Source organism: Neolamprologus brichardi, chromosome 6 (genome assembly GCF_056152115.1).
Source record: "Neolamprologus brichardi isolate AB-2024 chromosome 6, ASM5615211v1, whole genome shotgun sequence".
Lineage (NCBI taxonomy): Eukaryota > Metazoa > Chordata > Actinopteri > Cichliformes > Cichlidae > Neolamprologus > Neolamprologus brichardi.
In genome coordinates this window covers 27,447,729-27,467,305 of record NC_142109.1, presented here as the reverse complement: position 1 = coordinate 27,467,305, position 19,577 = coordinate 27,447,729, and the positions used below count along the sequence as shown (strand labels likewise).

At 39.6% G+C, this 19,577-nt stretch overlaps 3 protein-coding genes and 1 pseudogene across 5 annotated transcripts; 2 read left to right on the top strand and 2 right to left on the bottom strand.

Moving 5' to 3' along the window:
- The first annotated feature begins 1,141 nt into the window (after positions 1-1,141).
- On the top strand, positions 1,142-6,152 carry golga7ba (golgin A7 family, member Ba). Of its 2 annotated transcripts, XM_006790742.3 has the most exons (5): positions 1,196-1,291; positions 2,309-2,434; positions 4,661-4,813; positions 4,910-5,011; positions 5,139-6,152. In XM_006790742.3, the coding sequence occupies exons 1-5, from the start codon at positions 1,280-1,282 to the stop codon at positions 5,220-5,222; spliced, it is 477 nt and encodes a 158-aa protein (XP_006790805.1). In that variant the 5' UTR covers positions 1,196-1,279; the 3' UTR covers positions 5,223-6,152. The 2 variants fall into 2 exon arrangements, with proteins under 2 accessions (XP_087698100.1, XP_006790805.1); XM_087841974.1 differs by having other exon boundaries at positions 1,142-1,291; positions 4,661-5,011.
- LOC148102588 (uncharacterized) lies at positions 3,408-4,270 on the bottom strand (annotated as a pseudogene).
- A 1,683-nt stretch (positions 6,153-7,835) lies between the features above and the next one.
- crtac1a (cartilage acidic protein 1a) lies at positions 7,836-13,146 on the bottom strand. 2 transcript variants are annotated; one of them, XM_006790743.3, is made up of 14 exons: positions 13,005-13,146; positions 12,283-12,534; positions 11,993-12,189; positions 11,766-11,902; positions 11,526-11,682; positions 11,299-11,433; positions 10,225-10,361; positions 10,007-10,143; positions 9,818-9,900; positions 9,275-9,375; positions 8,946-9,114; positions 8,355-8,500; positions 8,079-8,118; positions 7,836-7,997 (listed from the first exon to the last, which is right to left on the bottom strand). In XM_006790743.3, exons 2-14 carry the CDS (start codon positions 12,477-12,479, stop codon positions 7,990-7,992), a joined length of 1,644 nt encoding a protein of 547 aa, XP_006790806.2. In that variant the 5' UTR covers positions 12,480-12,534; positions 13,005-13,146; the 3' UTR covers positions 7,836-7,989. The 2 variants fall into 2 exon arrangements, with proteins under 2 accessions (XP_006790806.2, XP_006790807.2); XM_006790744.3 differs by having other exon boundaries at positions 12,283-12,488.
- Positions 13,147-13,392: 246 nt separating this feature from the next.
- Positions 13,393-18,133, top strand: r3hcc1l (R3H domain and coiled-coil containing 1-like). Its single transcript, XM_006790745.3, has 7 exons — positions 13,393-13,508; positions 13,830-14,303; positions 14,831-15,039; positions 15,582-15,652; positions 15,941-16,036; positions 16,657-16,797; positions 17,406-18,133. The coding sequence occupies exons 2-7, from the start codon at positions 13,851-13,853 to the stop codon at positions 17,456-17,458; spliced, it is 1,023 nt and encodes a 340-aa protein (XP_006790808.2). The 5' UTR covers positions 13,393-13,508; positions 13,830-13,850; the 3' UTR covers positions 17,459-18,133.
- Positions 18,134-19,577: the final 1,444 nt, after the last annotated feature.

The window sequence follows — 19,577 nt, the reverse complement described above, 5'->3', positions numbered from 1 at the left end:
AAAAAACTCATTGCCATTTAGACTCATTTCTAAGGTTTTTAAATGAGAGAAAAATTAGTTGTTAAAAAACAAAATGGAGTTGTAATAAATTTTATTTGAAAATTTAGGATGAATGATGCTGCTTTCTTTAACATCTAGCTTATAGTATAGGCTACTACTAATAATCAAGACTGCAATCTGTTTTAAACAAGCTCTCATTTCCTGAATATAAAACCTTGTCACAGAAATTTATATTTCAGATATGGTTTTGTAAGGAAAAACTTATTTCATGAAGCCTTTTTAACACATATTATGAAATTTACATGGAGATTTTGTTAAAGAAATTAAAAGCAAACACCTAATTATCAATAACTGCAGTTCCCCCAAACGGCCTCTTGAGGTTGCCTCCAAAGGCAAAAGCAGGCTAGAAAAGACCAAACCCAGCAATCAAAACAACATGTTTACAGTTTGTTTGAGTTTTTTAACTCACCTTTTTGGATTGTGTTAAGCTTTAAAGTAGTTTTGACCTTCCAGAAATACGGTGGCCGCCACAATTCTAACTCTAAGGGTTCTGGATGTGGAGATGGTTGTCAGATGTCCTCTAAACTTGTATGATTGCTGTTTTATTGATTTGACTCTATATTATCATATGTCCAAAATGGCAGACAAGTTAATGTCACTTGGTTAACAGTCACATGGCTTCAAAACCTCAATTGCACTCCGAATAGTGGATGAGGCCCTGCAGCATCCTGTCAGAACACCTGTCAATCAATGCAGCCACGCCCCAGGCCACGAGCCTGTAGTACATTTAAACAAGACAAGCTGACCCAAAGTGTATTAAAGACAGGCACATTGACATTCCATGTCTCCAAAAAAGAAACCTAACCCCTTAAACCCTTTATAAGTTGCCTTTATAGGTTAAACATATCAGTATCGGTATTGGTATCGGCAATATTTAGTTCATATCTGATCGATACCAAAATGTGCAGCATGGCAGATAACTAGTTCACTCCCTTTCAGAGACCGCCTCAAGTGGCCACAAGAGGAACTGCAGTTTTTGACACTTCCACATTCTCCGCTCCGGCTGCATTTTTCAGGTTTGGAGGTCGTCGTCCCCCCGACGTCCTGCAAAGTCAAGTTGAGGCGGAAGAAAAAGCCAAACACTCTACTACAATAAGCCCCGCCCCCTCAGGATTACTAGCCTCTCCTCCTCTCCCCACCCTCCCCCCTTCCGTGTCCCACTAAGCGGTTTCTGAGCGTGAAGGGACTCGTCCCTACAGCCACGGATGCACGGTGCAACATGGCGACAGAGGTAAGACACTCGCTCGGTTTAATTTCCAGCTCGGGTCCGGTTACCGGCACGAACAGTGACATGAAGGTTTAAACGAAACAGGCGCGGCTCCAGTTAACACGGACGTTGAGGGCATGGAGTCTGCACACGGTTAAACTGTGCGGATCACTTGTATCTGGAGTGACCACTGTGTCCTACATTATCACGCCAGTTTCGCCAGAGGATTTGGTCGTTTTCATTTCTGTCTTTTTTTTTTTTTTTTTTTACCACATAAACGCGCTCTAGTATTTTTTTTAAAGAGAAAAAAGGGAGGGAGCATTTTTGAAAGTCAGCTGAGCTATAAGAAAAAAGGATCAGTGCAGCCCCCTCCGTCCCTGCCATGTTAAGCTGTTTTGGTGAAAGCAGATCTGTTTTTTGTGTATTGAGAAGCCACGTTAATCCGGTGACAAGCAACTGTGTTTGACTACACACACATACCCACTCACACACACACGGAGGACAGCCATTCAGCACCATGGACAGAAGCCACTCCACCCCGACCTTCCTCCGTGCTTTGCCTGACTCCCTTTTTCTCCATCTGTGCTTTCATGTAACCAAAAATAACGGTGACGCACAAAACTGATTATATCAAGCATAAACAAGCTTGTATGTAATACTTGTTTGGCCTCTATAAGTCTGCTTCAGCTTGTTCCGTGTAATCGATCTGTGTTTAGCTGTAGTGAAATGTTGTCCCGTCTCCCTGCTTTCCTGAAAGACCAAGAGAAAGTGTGTGTGTGTGTGTAAAAGATCGTATGTCTGATGCTGGGCTTTGCTCCAGCAGTCAACAAGGCAGAAAAGCGTGCAGACACTGAGCCAACGAGTGATCGATCACATCTACTCCATCACCCTGTTCCTCTAAATCAGCTGCTGTTTGTACACATTACAGGTGAACAGGTGCTCAGGGATGCACATAGAGGGACACACAGCTCTCTTTTGGGACTCATTAAAGAGATACTATATTAACCCTTACTGTATTACTCTATTATTTGATTTCCACAGTTTCATAACCTGCAGGAGTTGAGGCACAGTGCATCTCTGGCCAACAAAGTATTCATTCAGAGAGACTACAGTGAAGGAACCACCTGCAAGTTTCAGACCAAGTTCCCTTCTGAGTTGGAGAGCAGGGTAAGGAAACTGGAGGAGTTACAGTGTAATCTGCTTTAATTCTAAGTTTTATATTGTGTTTTAATAGGTGCAGATCATACAAGCATTTAGATCTTCGTTAGCCATCATGGTCTGAAAAGAAAAAGTCTGTTAAAAGGCATTATCATGACATTGATATGCTTGATAATAGATGCAAAATAAGCTGGAAATCTATCTTAACGCATAAACGCATATACAGTAACAACGTTTCATTTCAGTACTGAAACACACAAATCACTCCACATTCTCTGTTGTTCACTGGTTTCAGCGTATTTGAATGCTTCTTCCTACTTCTTTTTAAACATGTTATTTATTGAGGATTATGTTCCCTATTTTTGGCATCATTTTAACATGTATAGAATAAAAGCTTATGTCATCATATCATATGTGTGTAGAGTTCATTTGGGGTGGACAAAAAGTGAATCTTTCAGCATCAGACACTTAATTCCCTTTATTTTTATTGATTTTTAATGTAGCAATATAAGGGTTTCATGACTCAGATTGGTTCTTTAGGTAAGTACTATTGGCTCACATGTAGATAAAGCAAACAAAAAATCCTGATTGCTAACTAAAATTTGTATGCTGTGTAGAATGATATACACACAAAGCTCTGTGATTTGGTCAGTCATTACCTCGCTAGCTTTTATCACAGTGGAGTAAAAAGTATGAGGTGTAAGTCGTCCATTAAGAGGGTTGCTGACCCACTATTGATTATGTGCCTCATCACATGAGCCATGGTGGGAAAAAGGGTGTGGGTCATTATAACCAGAGGTTTGGGTGAAACCATTGTGAGACCTTGCCTCACCCTATTATATGACCTATTGAGATCAACTGATGCATGATGTGAGTGGGCGTTAAGGCATCTGGGAAGGGATTTCAAAACTGCACTGTAGGTGGCAGACAGTTGGTGTTGTAAGCCACACCCTCTGTTCAGAGTGGACATAGATGTCGTCTTTCAAGACGAGTGACCTTTGTCCTTTAAATGCAGATGTACAGCTGAGTCTTGTCCTGTCAAGGTGGCTCTTTTATGTTGTGCCAAGCGTTTATGGAGTGGCTGCTTGGTTTCTCCAATGGAGCCCTCCTCGCTGCACTGTACAGCATACACTACATTGTTTAGTTTGTGTTTGAAGGTTTTTTCCTTGGGATGAACCAGTTTTTATCTAAATGCGTGTGGCTGTGTCTGAACTACACTGTGATGTCCTGCTTGGAGAAGACTCTCCTGAGTTTCTTTGATAAACCGGCTACATAAGGGATGGCAATATTGTTTCGTTTGTCCTTCTGATTCTCCCTAGTTGGTGTCTGACCTTCTTTTCTGTGCATCCTTGCTGATTTGATGAAAGCTCAATTGGGAAACCCACATGTTTTAAGAGCTTTATTTACATGTGTGTGTTCCCTTTCTTTTCCTTCTGGCTTAAAGGGAACAGTTTCTGTGTTGTAGGGTCCTGATTACTCCAAGTTTGTGGTCCAGAGGGTGGTGGGAGTCAAAGAGTAGGTACTGGTCTGTGTGCGTAGGCTTCCAGAAATGACAAACTGTCATACTTTGTATCTTTCCTGGTAAACTTTATCATTCTATCCACTGAGTCGATGTGAACAGTGAAGGCTTCTATTTCTTGGGTTTTGATTTCGGAGTCTAGATGTGATGATGTGTGTTCCCCACAAGGGAGCTAGGATGGTTGCAAGGTGCTTGGAAATTTTTTAGGTGGCTGAGTTGATACTTCGTGGGACTCCTTTGTGGATCTTTGGAAGTCCATATATACAGGGTATAGCATTTCCTGGGTACAGACAGTGGTATGAAGTGCAGTCAGTGGCTTCATCCATTTCAAGTTGTTGTAGGCAACTGATGACTTTCTTTTCAGAGTTGCTTGTGAGGTCTCGTCTGAAAGCTTCATAGGTATTGTTGTAAATGTGGAGGAATAAACACAGCTGGTCACTGGGTCATAGCTGGAGTCCCAGGTCTCATCAGCACTGACGATTCTTAAAACGAAGGTCAGTTTCACACGTTAGCTGATGTTTGAGGTTTGTGCTGAAATCTCGCAAGTGCACGGGCAATAAAACACTCACAGCGTCTTCCATGGAAGTGACTTCAAAGGGGAAATTAAAATCATGCAATATTTTTTCCCTTCTCCAGCTCAGTAAGTTACTTTATTAAACATAGTATTTGCTGTTGCTACTCACTGTCCCCATTTCTGCTCTTTTGTCTGTCTCCAGATTGAGCGAACACTGTTTGAGGACACTGTGAAGACGCTGAATAACTATTATGCAGAGGCGGAAAAGATTGGAGGACAGTCCTACTTGGAAGGGTGTCTGGCCTGCGCTACAGCATATCTCATTTTCCTCTGCATGGAGACACGTTACGAGAAGGTCAGAATTGAATACATTTTGATGTTCTGGGACAAATTAACATGTAGTTTGGATTCTATATTGCTTCTCATCTTTCCTCTTCTGTCTGTGTGTCAGGTGCTGAAGAAGATTGCCAAGTACATTCAGGAGCAGAATGAGAAGATTTATGCTCCCAGAGGTCTCCTTATCACAGATCCCATAGAAAGGGGAATGCGTGTTGTATCCTTATTCTGAATTTTGGGTGTATTGCAAAAAAAAAAGCAAAACAAAACCACATTTCTGTAAAATATTTGTGCAATTTATTATAAACCACAGATCATTTTTGTTCCTTAACAACTTTTAACAGATAGAGATCTCCATCTATGAAGATCGGGGCTCCAGTGGCTCCAGCTCAGGGAGCAGCTCTGTGTCCGGCAGCACTGCTCGATGACTGGATACTTCCTAAACCTGCGTCCACCTGATCACTCACAACCATGAAGGAAAACCTAGGATGTAATACGACTCCTCCTCCAACACCAACCACCCCCTCAGCTACGCTCACACAAAGTATTCACTAGTTTTTCCCCCCCCCATCATGTCCTTAACTTGTTCACAGTAGACACTTGAAACACGCACTTTAGTGGTTTATTACGAAAGAAATGTGCAGGTGCTGATGCACTTTTGCTAAGATGTAATGTCTCAATGAAAAGGATGAAAAGATGCAGCTAGTAATGCTTTGTGTGATCCCACCATTTCTCTCCTTCCTGTCTGATTTCAAGATAAAAGGGACGAAGTGCCTCATCTGCTGTCATTGTACCACGTAGGCCAGATCAACCTGGGCTGCACCCCAAAAACACTGGACCAAACACAAGACTAGACCCCAAATTCAGCACCTCTTCCAAATCGGCTCTAAATCATGCTGTCTGGCAGCAGATGAACGTCATTTAAGTCATCCATAATGTAGCAGATCCTCCATATTTCTGATGAAGCTTGTATTTCCTTTTTTAAAGTCATAGCCACAAATCCAAGTACTAACCTCTTGGTTTCACTGAGCGAGAGCAACTCTTCCTAAATTTAGATTATGCAAAGACTCGTTGCGCGTGAAGCGCAGCAGTAAGTAAAGAAGGGATGGGTCAAAAATGTCTTCCTAAATTATACCCGTAAGTGTTTATGAAAATACACCAACCCTTCCTTGCTTTATGAAAAGACTTCCAAAGAAAAATAACTGCCAAAAAACAAACAAACTGGCTCACAAATGTGAATGTTTCTTTTATTTTGGTGACATTTTGTGCAAGAACAAGTTTTCATACTGCTTATTGTTTTAATACACATGGTAGAAATGACTGGCGTCAAATAAACAGTTTCATCACAGCCCCATCGAGCTCATTGTTCTTGTATTATCTGTATTATACAAATATATGAAATCAGTGTTACTCATATTAAGCATTTTAAATGATTACAAACATATAAGAAAAGGCTCAGTACTCAATCTGAGCTGCTTGTTGGACATCAACAGAAACCAAGTTTCATGTAAACAAGCAAGTGCAACGCTATAAATACCTCCCAGGCATCCATATTTCCCTCCCTTTATCTGTTGTTGCCAATTTTTCTCTCTGCCTTAGAATGTCATCATTTAGATTGGGTATAAAAATCTTTCTAGTTGAACCTGCCCCATTTGGAAAACACTACCATCCTCATCATCAAATGTGATGGAAGGAAGGACGCCGATTATCCAAGCAGGAATACAGAAGAGCAGCTGCTAAATGGAAGTTAACAAATATCAAAAGCAGCACTGGTTAAAATTTCTGCATTAATACTCTCAGCATGGAAGGTGAAGAGGATTGCTCATAGCAACGCCTACGGATGACATACTGGTCGTGTAGTTCCCCTGAGCTCCACAGTTTTCAGTACTTGATCAAATTTTTGGCTTAATTCTTTAGCTTGACAGTAACATGAGCCGTAAATCAGTGTAAAAGACAACAATATTAAACATCGTTAAATCTTAAATTTACTGGATATCGACACTATTTCCAAAAAACCCCAAAGAAGTATATTTTTATGCAGCTCTTTTTTTCTAAAGGCATTTTGTCTTCACAGCAGACAAAGCTGACAAAGTCATAAAGAAATTAACAATTAATAATGTCCACTCAGGGCTGTGGTATTATGCACACTGCTCACAGTCACCGATACCTAAGTAGAACAGAGCTAACAAAAAACCTGCCTTAAAAAAATTACTTAACGATTTAAGCGTATTGCTTATTTTGTTACAAATTCCTCATGGCTGCATGCACTAACTGGTTATTTGGCACTACAGCTTCCACATGCAGCCAGCTCATCAAAACAAACAAGCAAAGTTCAGGACGGACATGCCCCATGCATGTCACAGTAATTTGTTCTAGCAGGTGTTAGATCCAGGTGACCAGTGCTGGATAGAGGTTGTCTGTTCCCTAAAGACTAGTCTCACTTCATTTCTGATACTGCAGACAGGAATAAAACACACTGCAATAAAACTGTCTTAAACCAGGAGGCTTCAAACATTGAGACCGAAGACCGAACGCCATCATAAAATGGAGCCAATGCTGCATGGGTGGAGAGAAAAGAGGAGAGTAACAGTGGGGGAGGATGAGACAGACAAGCAGACATCAGATTAATACTAAACAAACTGAATGACTAAAAATGAAGACTTGGTCATCCACGTGTAAAGACGAGGACAGGTACAAGTGGGGAAAATTGGGGAACCCAGGGTAACCTTTGTGGTTTGCACTAAATACTTTCAGTTACTCTGTGTCAGCCACAGTTCGTGTGTCTTGTTCTGTTTCAGCAGGTTTTTAGTGCAAATTCAGCATCTCTTAAGTCACGCAGGAAACACTTCCTTGCATTTGTTACTCTCAGGGTAGCATTTGGAAAGTTAACGCTGAGACTGGAGGATTAAAATGTGAGTACTAGAACAGTTAAGACTGACTTTTGAGCTATGAAATAATTTGAAAGAGCCGGTGTATTGATAGGAACAAGTTTATTCACTTCATTTAAAGCCATAAAAGAGAAAAGAAATCTAAAAAAAAAAAAAAAAAAAAAAAAAGGGAAAATGAAATAAATCTACTCAGAGTAAAGAAAAACAACCAGCTCTCCCTTTTAAAAACCAAAGCAAAAGACTTTTTTTTCCCTGTAACATTATTGTAAACCACAAAAATCCTTTATTGCATTTCATGTGATTCTCTTTAAAGACCTGTAGAAAAATAAACATTAAATTAAAAATAAAATAATATCTGGTTTTGGATTATTTTATGAATCTTTAAGACTTGCTCACCTGCACAGCGTCCATTCCTGACAGTAAAGCCGTTACCACACTAAAAAGAAAAGAAAAAAAAATAGAGGAAAATGTTTTTATCCAAACCAAATAAGCTGATTCTGAGACATTTTAAAAACAATTTACTTTTATTTTTTGAAAGGTAGGAGTAAAATATCTTATAATTAAACTAACCAGAGAGAGAGAGATTAAGGCTTTGGTGTTGTTCAATTCACTGCTCCACTAACAGAAAAAAAGGTGTGTTCATAATTCATGCTGGGAATTCGGGCTGTGTACCTGCGTGTCATTGGAAAGCTCAGTGGTTTCCCCTTCTTTGGGATAGGTGACTTCCAACACCGAGTTCATTTCACCAGCCTGAAGAGCTCGAGTAAAACTAGTGCCGTCTGGCCAGGAGACCTCGAGCACCTTCACCTCATCATTTCCTGGGAGTCATGGGTACAAGACACAATACTACGTTACATTTTACAAGTGCAAATTTGTATTTTGGGATTACACTTAAAAATATCTGCTGGGATGCTATTTGCCTCCTGACTTTTAAACTATGTTTTACAGACTGATGTGAGAGCATCTCATCTTACCTTTAGCAAGAAAGGACATTAGCTCATATCCCAAAATTTTTAAACTTTTACCAGCCATTAATTATAACACCAGTACTGGTTTAAAGTAAAAAAAATATCAGGGATACTATTGTTTAGCTGAGATGTCTAAAAACACCAATGACAAAGGCACACATACTGAGTTCTAGTGTTTGACAGGATAGATGCACGATCACAAAAAAAAAGCTGTTTGGCCAACAATCTGCTCTAGTGTTTACTTGTGAGGTGTCAGCTGTTTTTTCAGTGTCTACAACATTTAAAAGGAAATCACCTAAACCAAAGTGGGCGACTGGCTCCATCTCACACAGATATCCAGAGCCTCCATCAATGATGCGTGTGTGAGCTCCACTCTGACTGGTGAAGACTGTCACCTTGGCACCCCGGGCGAAAGAACCAAACTGGGTGCGAGGAATGACCCGCAGCCAGTTATTGGATGATCCCTAGCAACAAGGATGTTCATGGATTATTATTTGCTAACTAATAATAATAATAATAATAATAATAATAATAATAAGACCAGTTAGTAGGTATATCATTAGGCTGTTAGTAAAAAGAAAAACAAACAAACTCCGCCCCACAAATACACACACGCACACACACCTGCATGACCTTAAAGACAGAGATTGGCTGCTGGGCGCTCTCCCCGTGTGCCAACAGCAGGTCCAGCTGTCCATCCCCATCCAAGTCAGTCACAGTACCACCTGTCCAGAACACACAGAGTGCTTTCACTGAACTGACCTACACATCAATGTCAATGGGGAGTCTCCCTGACAGTTATATTTCTGAGGCTCATCCAAACACAGAGGCATTTCAGGCAACATCAATATATTTTAACAGGCTAGGATGTTCTCTAATATTTTCACATATTGATTATTGTTTTGTTACCAGGTGGAACAACACTTCAATAGAGTCACTTTTCAAGAAAGCCATAAAAATCATTCTCAATTTATTGTAATATTTTAGAAAAAAAACATCTGTATGTCACAGTTTTGTGTCTGTATTGGCTGGGACTACACATCTAAAAGAATTGGCAAGTTAATATATGTTAGATTTTTAAACTGATATTCATTAAGAAGTACCGTGCCTGTTAAATGCATAGGAAAAACAGCACAAAATGTGCTCTGATATTAAGAGTTTACAGACCTGTTCCTCTCCCTTGTGGCTCTTCAGCGTCTCCCACATTAAGTTCCTGGATCAAAGGGTCTGCATTAGTCCTCCTTGAGACCCTGCAAAAAAGGAAACAGCCAAAATAAATAAATAAATCTAGTAACAGTTATTTTTTAATTAACAAATACATTTCATTAGAAATTTAACAAATACATGAAATCTAACCTGAACAGCCTATTGGGAGCATTTCCTCTGTAGGCAATATTGTTAAAGAACACCTCCAACTCCTTGTCATTATCAAAGTCAGCAGCGATGACTGTGCGAATAGGTGAGGCTTCAGCAAATCTTCCAGTAGCAATATTCTGCAAAGAAAATTGTACTTCTCTCAAGATACACTTTATTAAAACCTTTTGTTTTTGCCAATTATGTCACTCCTCTCTTACCTGGAAACTGGAATCGCTGCGCTGCAGGAAAAGTCTGTGTGGGCCGTTCCAGTTGCCATAAACGATGTCTGTCTTTCCATCTCCATTGAAGTCAGCCAGTGCTACTCCTCTGCCATGCTGGTATTGGTCCTCCACACCTGTTTGTATCCGCACAGTGTTAGAAGCAACTAATCACAGCGCTTCTGGAATACAATTTTTACAATAAAAAAAATTAAGTAAAAGTGATCAGAGGATCTTCATATGTCTCTTAAATTTAGTGCTACATCCAGGAGACTGCTAGATTAGTTTAGCATAAGGACTGGATTCTGGGAGCATAAGTCAGCCTGGCTCAATAACAGTAAGACGCTCCACATACTTGAATGTCTTAAACTCACCAGTTAGCATTTATCACTTGTGTTTGATTAATATTCACATGTCAGGCTGTGTTACTTCAGGAGGTGTTATCCTTATGAGCCTACCAGACAGCCAGCAAATGTTATAGTAAGCTAAGCAAATAGACTGATTAAAGTCAAACAGGGCAGCACCTGCTATGACCTGTTGTGGTAAGGAGAGAGCTGAGTGTAAAAGCGAAGCTGTCAATTTACCTGGTAGAAGTGGCCAGGTGGAAATCTGGGCTTCTCTACTTAGACTGCTACCCCTATGACCCAAACCCAGATGAGCAGTAGAGGATTGATGGATAAATAAACAGTCAAACATAAAAGCCTCCAAATATTTCTAACTCTTGGTAACTCTACAAATCATATATAAATCACATCATATCAATAAAGATGTCGTTTGATGACTATAATAATAATTTCTGGGTTTTTCCAAAGGTTGCTGCATAAGCAGAGACCACCCCCACTAACTTCTGATGCACACTCAGGCATTTTGTTCTATAAGCCTGAAATATGACACAAACAGTTCAGAAAAGTGAAACAAAGGTTCCTCCTAGCTGGCATTCACAGGGTAAAGAGCTAAAATTAGATAGAGTGAGATGAGACAAAGAATACCTGATGTGAAACCATAAGTTGAAGAACAGACTGCAGAAAGTACTACTGAGTTAGGCTTCATGTTCCCTTCCCACTTCATTCTCACCTGTCTGTCTTGCCATGTCAACAAAAGTCCCATCTCCATTATTCTTGAATAGGAAGTTAGGTCCATTTTCATTGTCACAGAACACATCAGACCTCGACTCGCTCAGGATTGGTCCAACGACCACACCGCGACCACCTGACCAATGAGCCAACAGTAAAGCTTTCAGTTGTTTTTGACAACTTCAAAAAACAATTCCCCTGTTTCAGGTAAACACTGTGACATCTCACCTGTGTACCTGTTGACTCCGGCCTCAGCAGCTACATCAGACAGCGCGATGATGCCCTTGCTCACATCACTGGCAGCCTTGTCCATTTCTAAGAGAGCGTGGGGGCCAACATTCCCACTGGCGTAGTTTGCCACGTAGACTGAGTAACGGCCTGTTCCCTGCACAGAAACATCAGTAATGTAGAATAACGTATAATGTACTCAAATGCAATGAGATAGAAGAAATAGGTGGGTTTACTCACCTTTCTATCAACACATGCGACTGAACGTCCCGCCATCCGATTAGCAACACCACGACGTACATTCAGCTCATCGCTGAGCAGATCTTCAAAGCGACCATTACGAAACTTGAAGAGCTTGTCAGTGTATGTTGCTCGTCCTTCACAGGGAAAGAAAAAATGATTTGGTTACCTCAAATTACTTTGATGACACTTTAATTTCAGGATGACTTATGCAATGTCATATTTACCAGAGTAGGCATTGTTTGTATTAAGAAAATAGATTTCTTCTCGTCCATCTCCATCCACGTCACAGGCGGCAACTCCAATAGCATTTCCTGCCTGGTCTCTCAGAGCATAGTATGGAGAGTTACTGTCATCAATAGCAATGTTTACCAGCTTTTTTTGAGTCCTGTCATACTTCAGCACCAGGTTGGGCCCATTGTACCTGAGAGAAAACGTGATTTTGATTCATTTTTTTAATCACAAATTTCTGCATAAAAATCCTCACACATGGTAATACACTAACACTCACACTTACCCTGCCACCACCACTTCCAGGTCACCATCACCATCCACATCTGTCACAGCCATCCCATAGTTGAGTTGTGTGGGATTGTGTAGATTGTCCGGGGGAAGCATGGTCTGCGTAACAACCTGAAGCATGGGATTCAGGTTTTGGGCATGGGAGTGATGCCAGAGTGTCACTAGTAGGAGCAGCAGGCCCGAGCCCCACATTATTCCAACCTGGCGAGACACGGAAGTCAGGAAGATATCTTGTTTTGAACAAAACCTGCAAGAAACATCTGAAACTGAGAATTATAATACAAAACAAAACAAAACAAAACAAAACAACATTTCTTAACAATTGAAAATATATTTGAAAATAGAATTATCCGAATTGATCGAAAGCGATCAAATAAGTACGTTAAAGAAAGAAGAAAAACAAAAACATAACCACCAGATATGGTTTTAAACGTGGAGTGTTTCTGTCTAAATCTACCAACCAAAAGCCTTTAATTCCGTTAAGAAAGCTATAAAATTTCAAGACGTTAAAAAAAACAAAACGCAAAAACTACTAATATGTTATTAATGCTCTCCAGCAAATACATTTTCTGTATTTCTGAATTGTTTTTCCTCCAGCGTAATGACATGCAATTCACTGATTTTAATAAAAACATGGATGAAGCCTTTTCCCCATTTTGTGCAGAGCAGAGGCATGTGCAAGAATTCATTCCCTTCATTATGGTAATACCGTCTTACCGTATCAAGGTGTGGAGGAGAAAATGTGTCTCCTGCAGTTTAGATGATGTGTTTGTAGTTGTAAAGCGAGCTTGTCAACGCCTCTATTACACAAATAAGTTTCATAAATTACAAATTTACGAAACACCTTGTGTAACGCGGAGAATACTGTCCAATCAGCGAAGAACTGTCTGACCGATGAAGATGGTGACCAATGGCTAAGCTGAATTTCTGTGCACGTGTCTCTTGCACCCGAGGGTTTGGTTTGTTTGTAGTTTATGTTAAACGATGGCGCAGAAAATATGGATTCGGTAGAAAGTATATTTACCATTTCTTTTGGGGAAACTCGTTGAACTACAAAGGAAAAGAAAATTCGTTGGAAAAAGGAACTAATATCCTGGTAGTTATTCCGGATTTCGGAGCGGCAGTGCTGTAGAAGAACACAATTTCCCACTACGCTTTGCGCTAGGATTTGCTTGCGTCAAGTGTGCGACGAAAGTCTGTTGTTAAACAAATCATAAACGGGTAAGCCGACAGAGTAAATTTATTTGATTTAATTATAGATTAAATATTCTGAGTGAAAATAAATGAACATGAATGAATGTAACATTAACCGCTATTTATTTTATATTTATTTCTTCATTTAAAAATATCTTTACAAGCTACACGGGAGGAAGTTTAGTTAGCTAACTGAAGCTAGTTATTCAAATCCAGTTTATTTAGAAGGCTGCTTGCCGCGTACCTGGCTGCTTCATTCTTTAATAAAGTATTTAAAGTAAATTTAGAGTGTTTAGAAAATCTGTGAAGGTCTGACAATGTTCATGTTCTCGTTCCTCCATGACCCAGATACTTTAATATAATTTAACCATGGAGGATGTGGAGCTTAAAGAAGACTGTGGTCCAACTCAACCAAGACCTACACCTCCCTCTCAATCAAAGAGGCCAAGTCAGCCTCTGTACGTCCCCAAACAACGACTTCATGCCTCGAAAGAGAAAGCTCAGACTCAGGGAGAAGTTAAACCAAAAACCAGGCCTCGCTACACAGACAAAGCACGAAAGAACGCCAAGAACAAGAAGGACAAAGCTGGAGGAGCGAATAAACCATCGCCCGCTGGGGGAGACGGAGATGGAGGTGAAGCGCAAAACAACGACGTTAAGCCAGATGTGAAGGAGGACCGATTACAGGGTTTAGAGGCTGAGGTTAACGGGGAGTCTTCAGCCAAAGTGGAGGCAGGCGATACTGCACAGCTGGAAGAGGAGAGCTGGGACACCTTGTTCAACGATGATGGAGACTGTCTGGATCCACATCTGCTTGAAGAGGTGAGAGCTTGATTTAGGTTTTGATAATCAAAACCCAAGACAATCCAATCCAACTTTATTTATATAGCGCTTTAAAAACAACAAAGTTGACCAAAGTGCTTTCAATAATAAAACAGAGATAACAGTTAAAAACCATACATTAAGCAGACAAAAAAATAAATATAAATACCAATAAAATAAATACATAAATGGAAAAAGAAGATAAAAAAAAATCAGTATATATATTAAATATTAAAACATGAGTAAAATAGACAATAAAATATACAATGAATAAAATTAACAAAATATAAAAGATTAAGAGTGACCAACAGCTGACTAAAACTGACTACAAGCGGACTCTGGTACTACTCCTAAAAAGCCTTCGAAAAAAAGTGTGTTTTTAAAAGTGACAAGCAGAATAATGTCCACCCAGATTCACATACACACAGCTGATAATTAACCTAAAAAAATCCTATTTAATATGATGCAAAACAGATCTTTTTCTCTTCTCATCATTGTCTTCTCTCCTGCCTGCCTTGCATGCACAGCTGGCTTTGAAGGAAGGAAAAAAGAAGGAGTCAATCCAAGAGCCTAGGTTTGATTACTACAACATGGACAGAGGCAGTTATGATGATGATGATGATGATGATGATGACGTTGACCTCACAGAGGATGAACTATCTCATATTGTAGAGATCTACGATTTCCCTACAGAGTTCAAAACAGAAGACCTTCTTAAGCTGTTTCAGTGCTACCAGTAAGTCTCTAACCATGTTAGAATTGTACAAACTCTGTTTTTGCCTTATATACTGTATGTCCTTTTATATTTGCAGAGATTTCAGTAAACCTCTGCATCCATTTTTTTTTTATCATATACTGAGCCTTGGTGCAGCCCTGAGTTCAGCCATTGTCTGAAACCAGCTGCTGCAGCTATTTTTTGTCTTGGTGCTAGCTGTGTTCTTCTAATTGGGTGGGACTGCAGGTGGGAGGGGCTTCTGTGCTCACTCCAAGATCACTGTTCCACCAGGCTGTTCTTGACATCATGCAGATGAAGTAGAAGAAACTTTTTTAATAGAGCATTTAGATGAGTATCTACCATTGTAACAGTATATGTTAGAAAATAAGGAAAGGATAATAGGTTTAGTATAAGACAAAAAAAGTTGTGAAATCTATGAAAGAGCACAAGTATATGATTTTTACATCTTTAGGGAGCACGGTCTTCCTTTTAGAACTAATGCTACTGAGGGCATGTTGTGAAATATTCTTACTACCTTGTGTGATTTCTGACTGTCTTTTCAGAAAGAGAGGATTTGACATTAAATGGATTGATGACACACATGCCCTCGGCCTTTTCTCAAGCCCCATAGCAGGTAAGTAAAGCTCTGCCTCACATTTAAGGCAATTACAGTTCATTATGCTCTGCATTAAGTGTCATTGCTGTGATTCATCATCTTGCTACGATGTTGTAAGTAGAATTGTTTTAGTAAAGAAAATCCTGGCCAACAATCTTAATGCTGTTTGCTCCTGAGCTTTTGAGATTGTGTCTCTGTTACTTGGGCCATCGTTTTTCTGACTTCAGATTAGAAAAACACATTTTTCAGTTGTAAGGAGATATTAAACTCAATGACTATTACATTTCGTTCATTTTCCCTTTTAAGCTCGTGAAGCTCTGAGATCCAAGAATCCACTGATGAAGTTGCGACCACTTTCCAAATCTTCCTCTGCAACAAAGGCCAAAGCCCGTAGCTGCTCAGGTGTGATTGCACATATCTGTGTTTGTCATTTTTTATAATTTTGTGTTTGTATAATAATAAAGCAAATCCATATTTGTTGAGAAAACCCTTTAGCTTTATATCCAATTCTCCAGTACACTACCATTTAGTCTTTCAAGATCCTCGGCATTCTTGACTGTGGGTTTGGTTTGTGTCTGTCACTTCCTCAGACTGAAACTGAATTTCTACTTCGAATTGAATCTCACCTATGGTGTAGCCTACACAAATAGCTGATGTTGTTGCCAGCGTTTATACTTATGCCTGGTTTGCCTGCTTTACTCTTCAATTTCTCCACCGAAATACTGATTGGTGGTTCAGTTTTTCTCTTTGAGATGATCCGTACTCTTTCAGTCAGCTAAAGAAAATGACAGCAGAAGAAGAAATGAATGGAAATATGTACAATGAGCCAGTTACGTATGTTACAGGCTTAATTAAGATGACGTGGTTTTGGGGTTATTGTGATGTTTGTAAAGTGTATTTTGGTGCCATCCAGGTTGTATTACACCACAAATTAAACATTTAAAGTGCTTAAAAACTGTTCTGTATCTCCCACATTTATATGTATCCTCCTTTCCTCTTTCCTCCTTTCCTCTTGCCCCCAGACTACCTCCTGCCTGCTAAAGAGAGACCTCAGACGAGTGCAGCACTGGCTCGGAAGCTTGTGATCGGTGCCCTCGGTGTAAAGAGCAACCTCACAAAGGAGCAGCGTGAGGCAGAGAGGAAGAAACTCCAGGAAGCAAGAGGTACGTTGTACTTCTTTGGGTCTCCACTTACTTTTTGGGCTGAAGTCTTATCTTGGGTGGGCGGTTGCTAAACGAATTATGGACTCCGTAGCTTATGCGTGAGGGTCATACAGGGTGCTCAGTTAAACTGAGACATAAGTACAAATAATTACTGTCCCAATAGTTGTATCACAAAGGTACCACCACAAGTGGGAGCTGTTTTCATACTTAACTGAAGAAAGTGGAAAGTTTCAAATGTAGTGCCAAAGGAAGTCCGTCCATTGCCGTGTAGGTCACAGTAAATCTATAATCAGTAAAGCAACCATTTCCTTTCACAGATGGAAAATAAGTATATAGGGCCAGAAAACAACCACTGGCCATCCAATGACAGTCAGTCCAGGAAGTCAGGAAGTAAAGCACACTAAAAAAAGCTTCTTTGTTCTCAGTTTAGGCTCACTGCTGCACTACCATCAGTGAACAAATATTAAACTTGGTGTTGGAACAGATGCCATGTATGGTTCTTTGTGAAGATTAATATACAATCGGCTTCAGCTCTTTACTGCTCTTCATGCGGCAAAGACAGTGATATAAATTTAAGACTTTTGTTTGTCATGTGATTTATCTTTCAGAACAAAAGCGCCTGGCAGCCAAGCAGCGGGAAGACGCTTGGGAGGGAAAGTAACTGGACAAACCTCTATTTTTTTTCCCTTTAAATTCCTTGATTCAGCAGAGGCTTAAATCATTTCTGTTTCATGTAATGCTCTGGTTATTTAGCTGGCCACTCCTTCGTACAGGCATATTTCCGAGAAATGATATTTTTTTTCAAACTGTTTCCTGAGAGGCTTTTACCGTTTCCTTTGTCATTCAGTGTCTGACATCATAAAATGCTACATGATCAGATCACCTTCAATTATCTGTGAACTCACCTGCACTCTATGTATTGTAAGCACAGTCTGTAGTCAAGCACTGAAGCTAATGGCTCAGTTAACAAGTAGCGCGTTGACTGAAATACGTATCTGTACACATCCTCGTGTTTGGGTTTTTAAATGTTTTAAGATATAAAAAGGACGTGATGCTTTCAGTTAAATGTCACTGAAGTTCAGTCATGTTGATTCGTTAAATTTTTATGCGTCACAACATTGTTGATTTTATCCAGTTTGAGTGATTAAATTGAAGGTGGTGTCATTAAAAATGAATGCTGCATTGTTTGCAGTTTAAGTTTTATGAAAGTATTAACTTACTTCTAAGCCATCGTGTCAGGTGGTTTCCGGTGTTTGAACTGATACCCGATATTATGTATAATGTTTTGCTCAACGCAGCTGCTGTTATGTATGTCCATTAAAAAAAACAAAGAAAACTGCTCGACTCCGTCTGTTAAAATCTGAGCGTGTGCTTAAAGACACGAGTCTAGACATTTCACGATGACAGGCAAAACTGTCATCAAAGATTTTCCTTGACATTGAAGCACCTCACTATTTTTGTGCATCACTTAAACAAATCTACCAAGATTTTCAGTTCAGCTCCTGTTTTTAGCTCCATCCATTCTTGTTCTGTTTGTTGACAAAATGTAATGACAGTACGAAGAAAAACATGTCTCTTTATTCCTGACAAGCTTTTTTTTTTTTTTTTTAAACTTTACAAAGGTAATCACTAAAGAGAGACAGTATTTATTCTAACTGTCATCAAACAGGGTTTCCCAAGAGTCAGCTTTCATAATTCAGCTTCCTCAGACACATATCTCAGGCTCCAGAGCCCTTTTTTGACAGCTGCAGGCAGACGCCTCTTCTGAGGCTTTACCCAGCAGACCACAGACCATGTGGCACTGCAGCTCATTCAGTTCCTCAGTGAAAAATACACCACTTTCAGCCAGTGTGGAGAAGGCGTTTTAAATTTGTTCTTCAAGAGATTTGTAACAAAAATCAAATTTGCTGCTAAATTAGTTTTGTTTTTTGTTTTTATTATTTTTTACATTTTGTTTTAGCCCTTTCAGCCAGTCGAAATGTTCATGCACTAACAGAGCAGATTGCTGTGTACTTAAATGTTTAAAATGATTATTCCTTAAATTTTAGTAGTCCTGCAGATGACTGATTTATAGTTCCCCTCCTTTTAAACATCCAAATCGGCCCTGTATTGCTCTAAGAGAGTTAGTTTTGTAACTGTTTAGCTCACTGGCTGTGGATGAATGAGGCACTGCCACGTGGCTCACAGTGGGCTAATTAAAGCGCTGCAGCATGAGAAAAAGTCTCATTACATATTTGTTTCTTTTCACATCAGTTCTTCTGAATGTGTATTGACACATTTATATCCATGCAGATAATGTGAAAGACGTTTTTGTAAAGCAGGTTTGAAGATTCAGTATTAGGAAGAATTTCCTTTTACAGTGTATCATTTGGTGTTTACGATGTGCTCTTTTAGAAGGTGATAAAAAATATCTGAAAGCATGTAATAGTTTTTTCTGTATAATCATGAATACCAAGGCAGGAGGAAAAAGGATAAAAAATGCTTTTATTTAATGGGTGACTCATTAGTGTAACAGTGGTTATATGATAAGTGATTCCATTCTCTATAATACACAATTTGATAACCTTGTAGCCTTAGAAGTACTTTAATGGTTCCCTTTTCTAGGTTCAAACCATAGACTGTGTAACTGCTGCCACTTTGTGAAACATGTGCTTGAGGTGTTTTGCCAAGCCCAGCACTGGGTACACATATTATGTATTAAAAGCTATTTGTTCATTATATGAACATAGAAGCACAAAATTATGGATGCTAATGCTAATTTGAAGAGTTATAAGTGGCTT

Excerpts from the sequence above, each read along its gene's own strand:
- golga7ba (XM_087841974.1), top strand. Across the intron at positions 2,435-4,660 it reads CTTCTGAGTTGGAGAGCAGG|ATTGAGCGAACACTGTTTGA; the intron begins GTAAGGAAACTG and ends GTCTGTCTCCAG. Across the intron at positions 5,012-5,138 it reads TAGAAAGGGGAATGCGTGTT|ATAGAGATCTCCATCTATGA; the intron begins GTATCCTTATTC and ends AACTTTTAACAG.
- crtac1a (XM_006790743.3), bottom strand. The coding sequence starts at position 12,479 with ATGTGGGGCTCGGGCCTGCTGCTCCTACTAGTGACACTCTGGCATCAC. Across the intron at positions 9,901-10,006 it reads GCTCCCAATAGGCTGTTCAG|GGTCTCAAGGAGGACTAATG; the intron begins GTTAGATTTCAT and ends CCTTTTTTGCAG. Across the intron at positions 9,376-9,817 it reads GCCACAAGGGAGAGGAACAG|GTGGTACTGTGACTGACTTG; the intron begins GTCTGTAAACTC and ends TGTTCTGGACAG.
- r3hcc1l (XM_006790745.3), top strand. The coding sequence starts at position 13,851 with ATGGAGGATGTGGAGCTTAAAGAAGACTGTGGTCCAACTCAACCAAGA. Across the intron at positions 15,653-15,940 it reads TTTCTCAAGCCCCATAGCAG|CTCGTGAAGCTCTGAGATCC; the intron begins GTAAGTAAAGCT and ends TTCCCTTTTAAG. Across the intron at positions 16,037-16,656 it reads CAAAGCCCGTAGCTGCTCAG|ACTACCTCCTGCCTGCTAAA; the intron begins GTGTGATTGCAC and ends TCTTGCCCCCAG.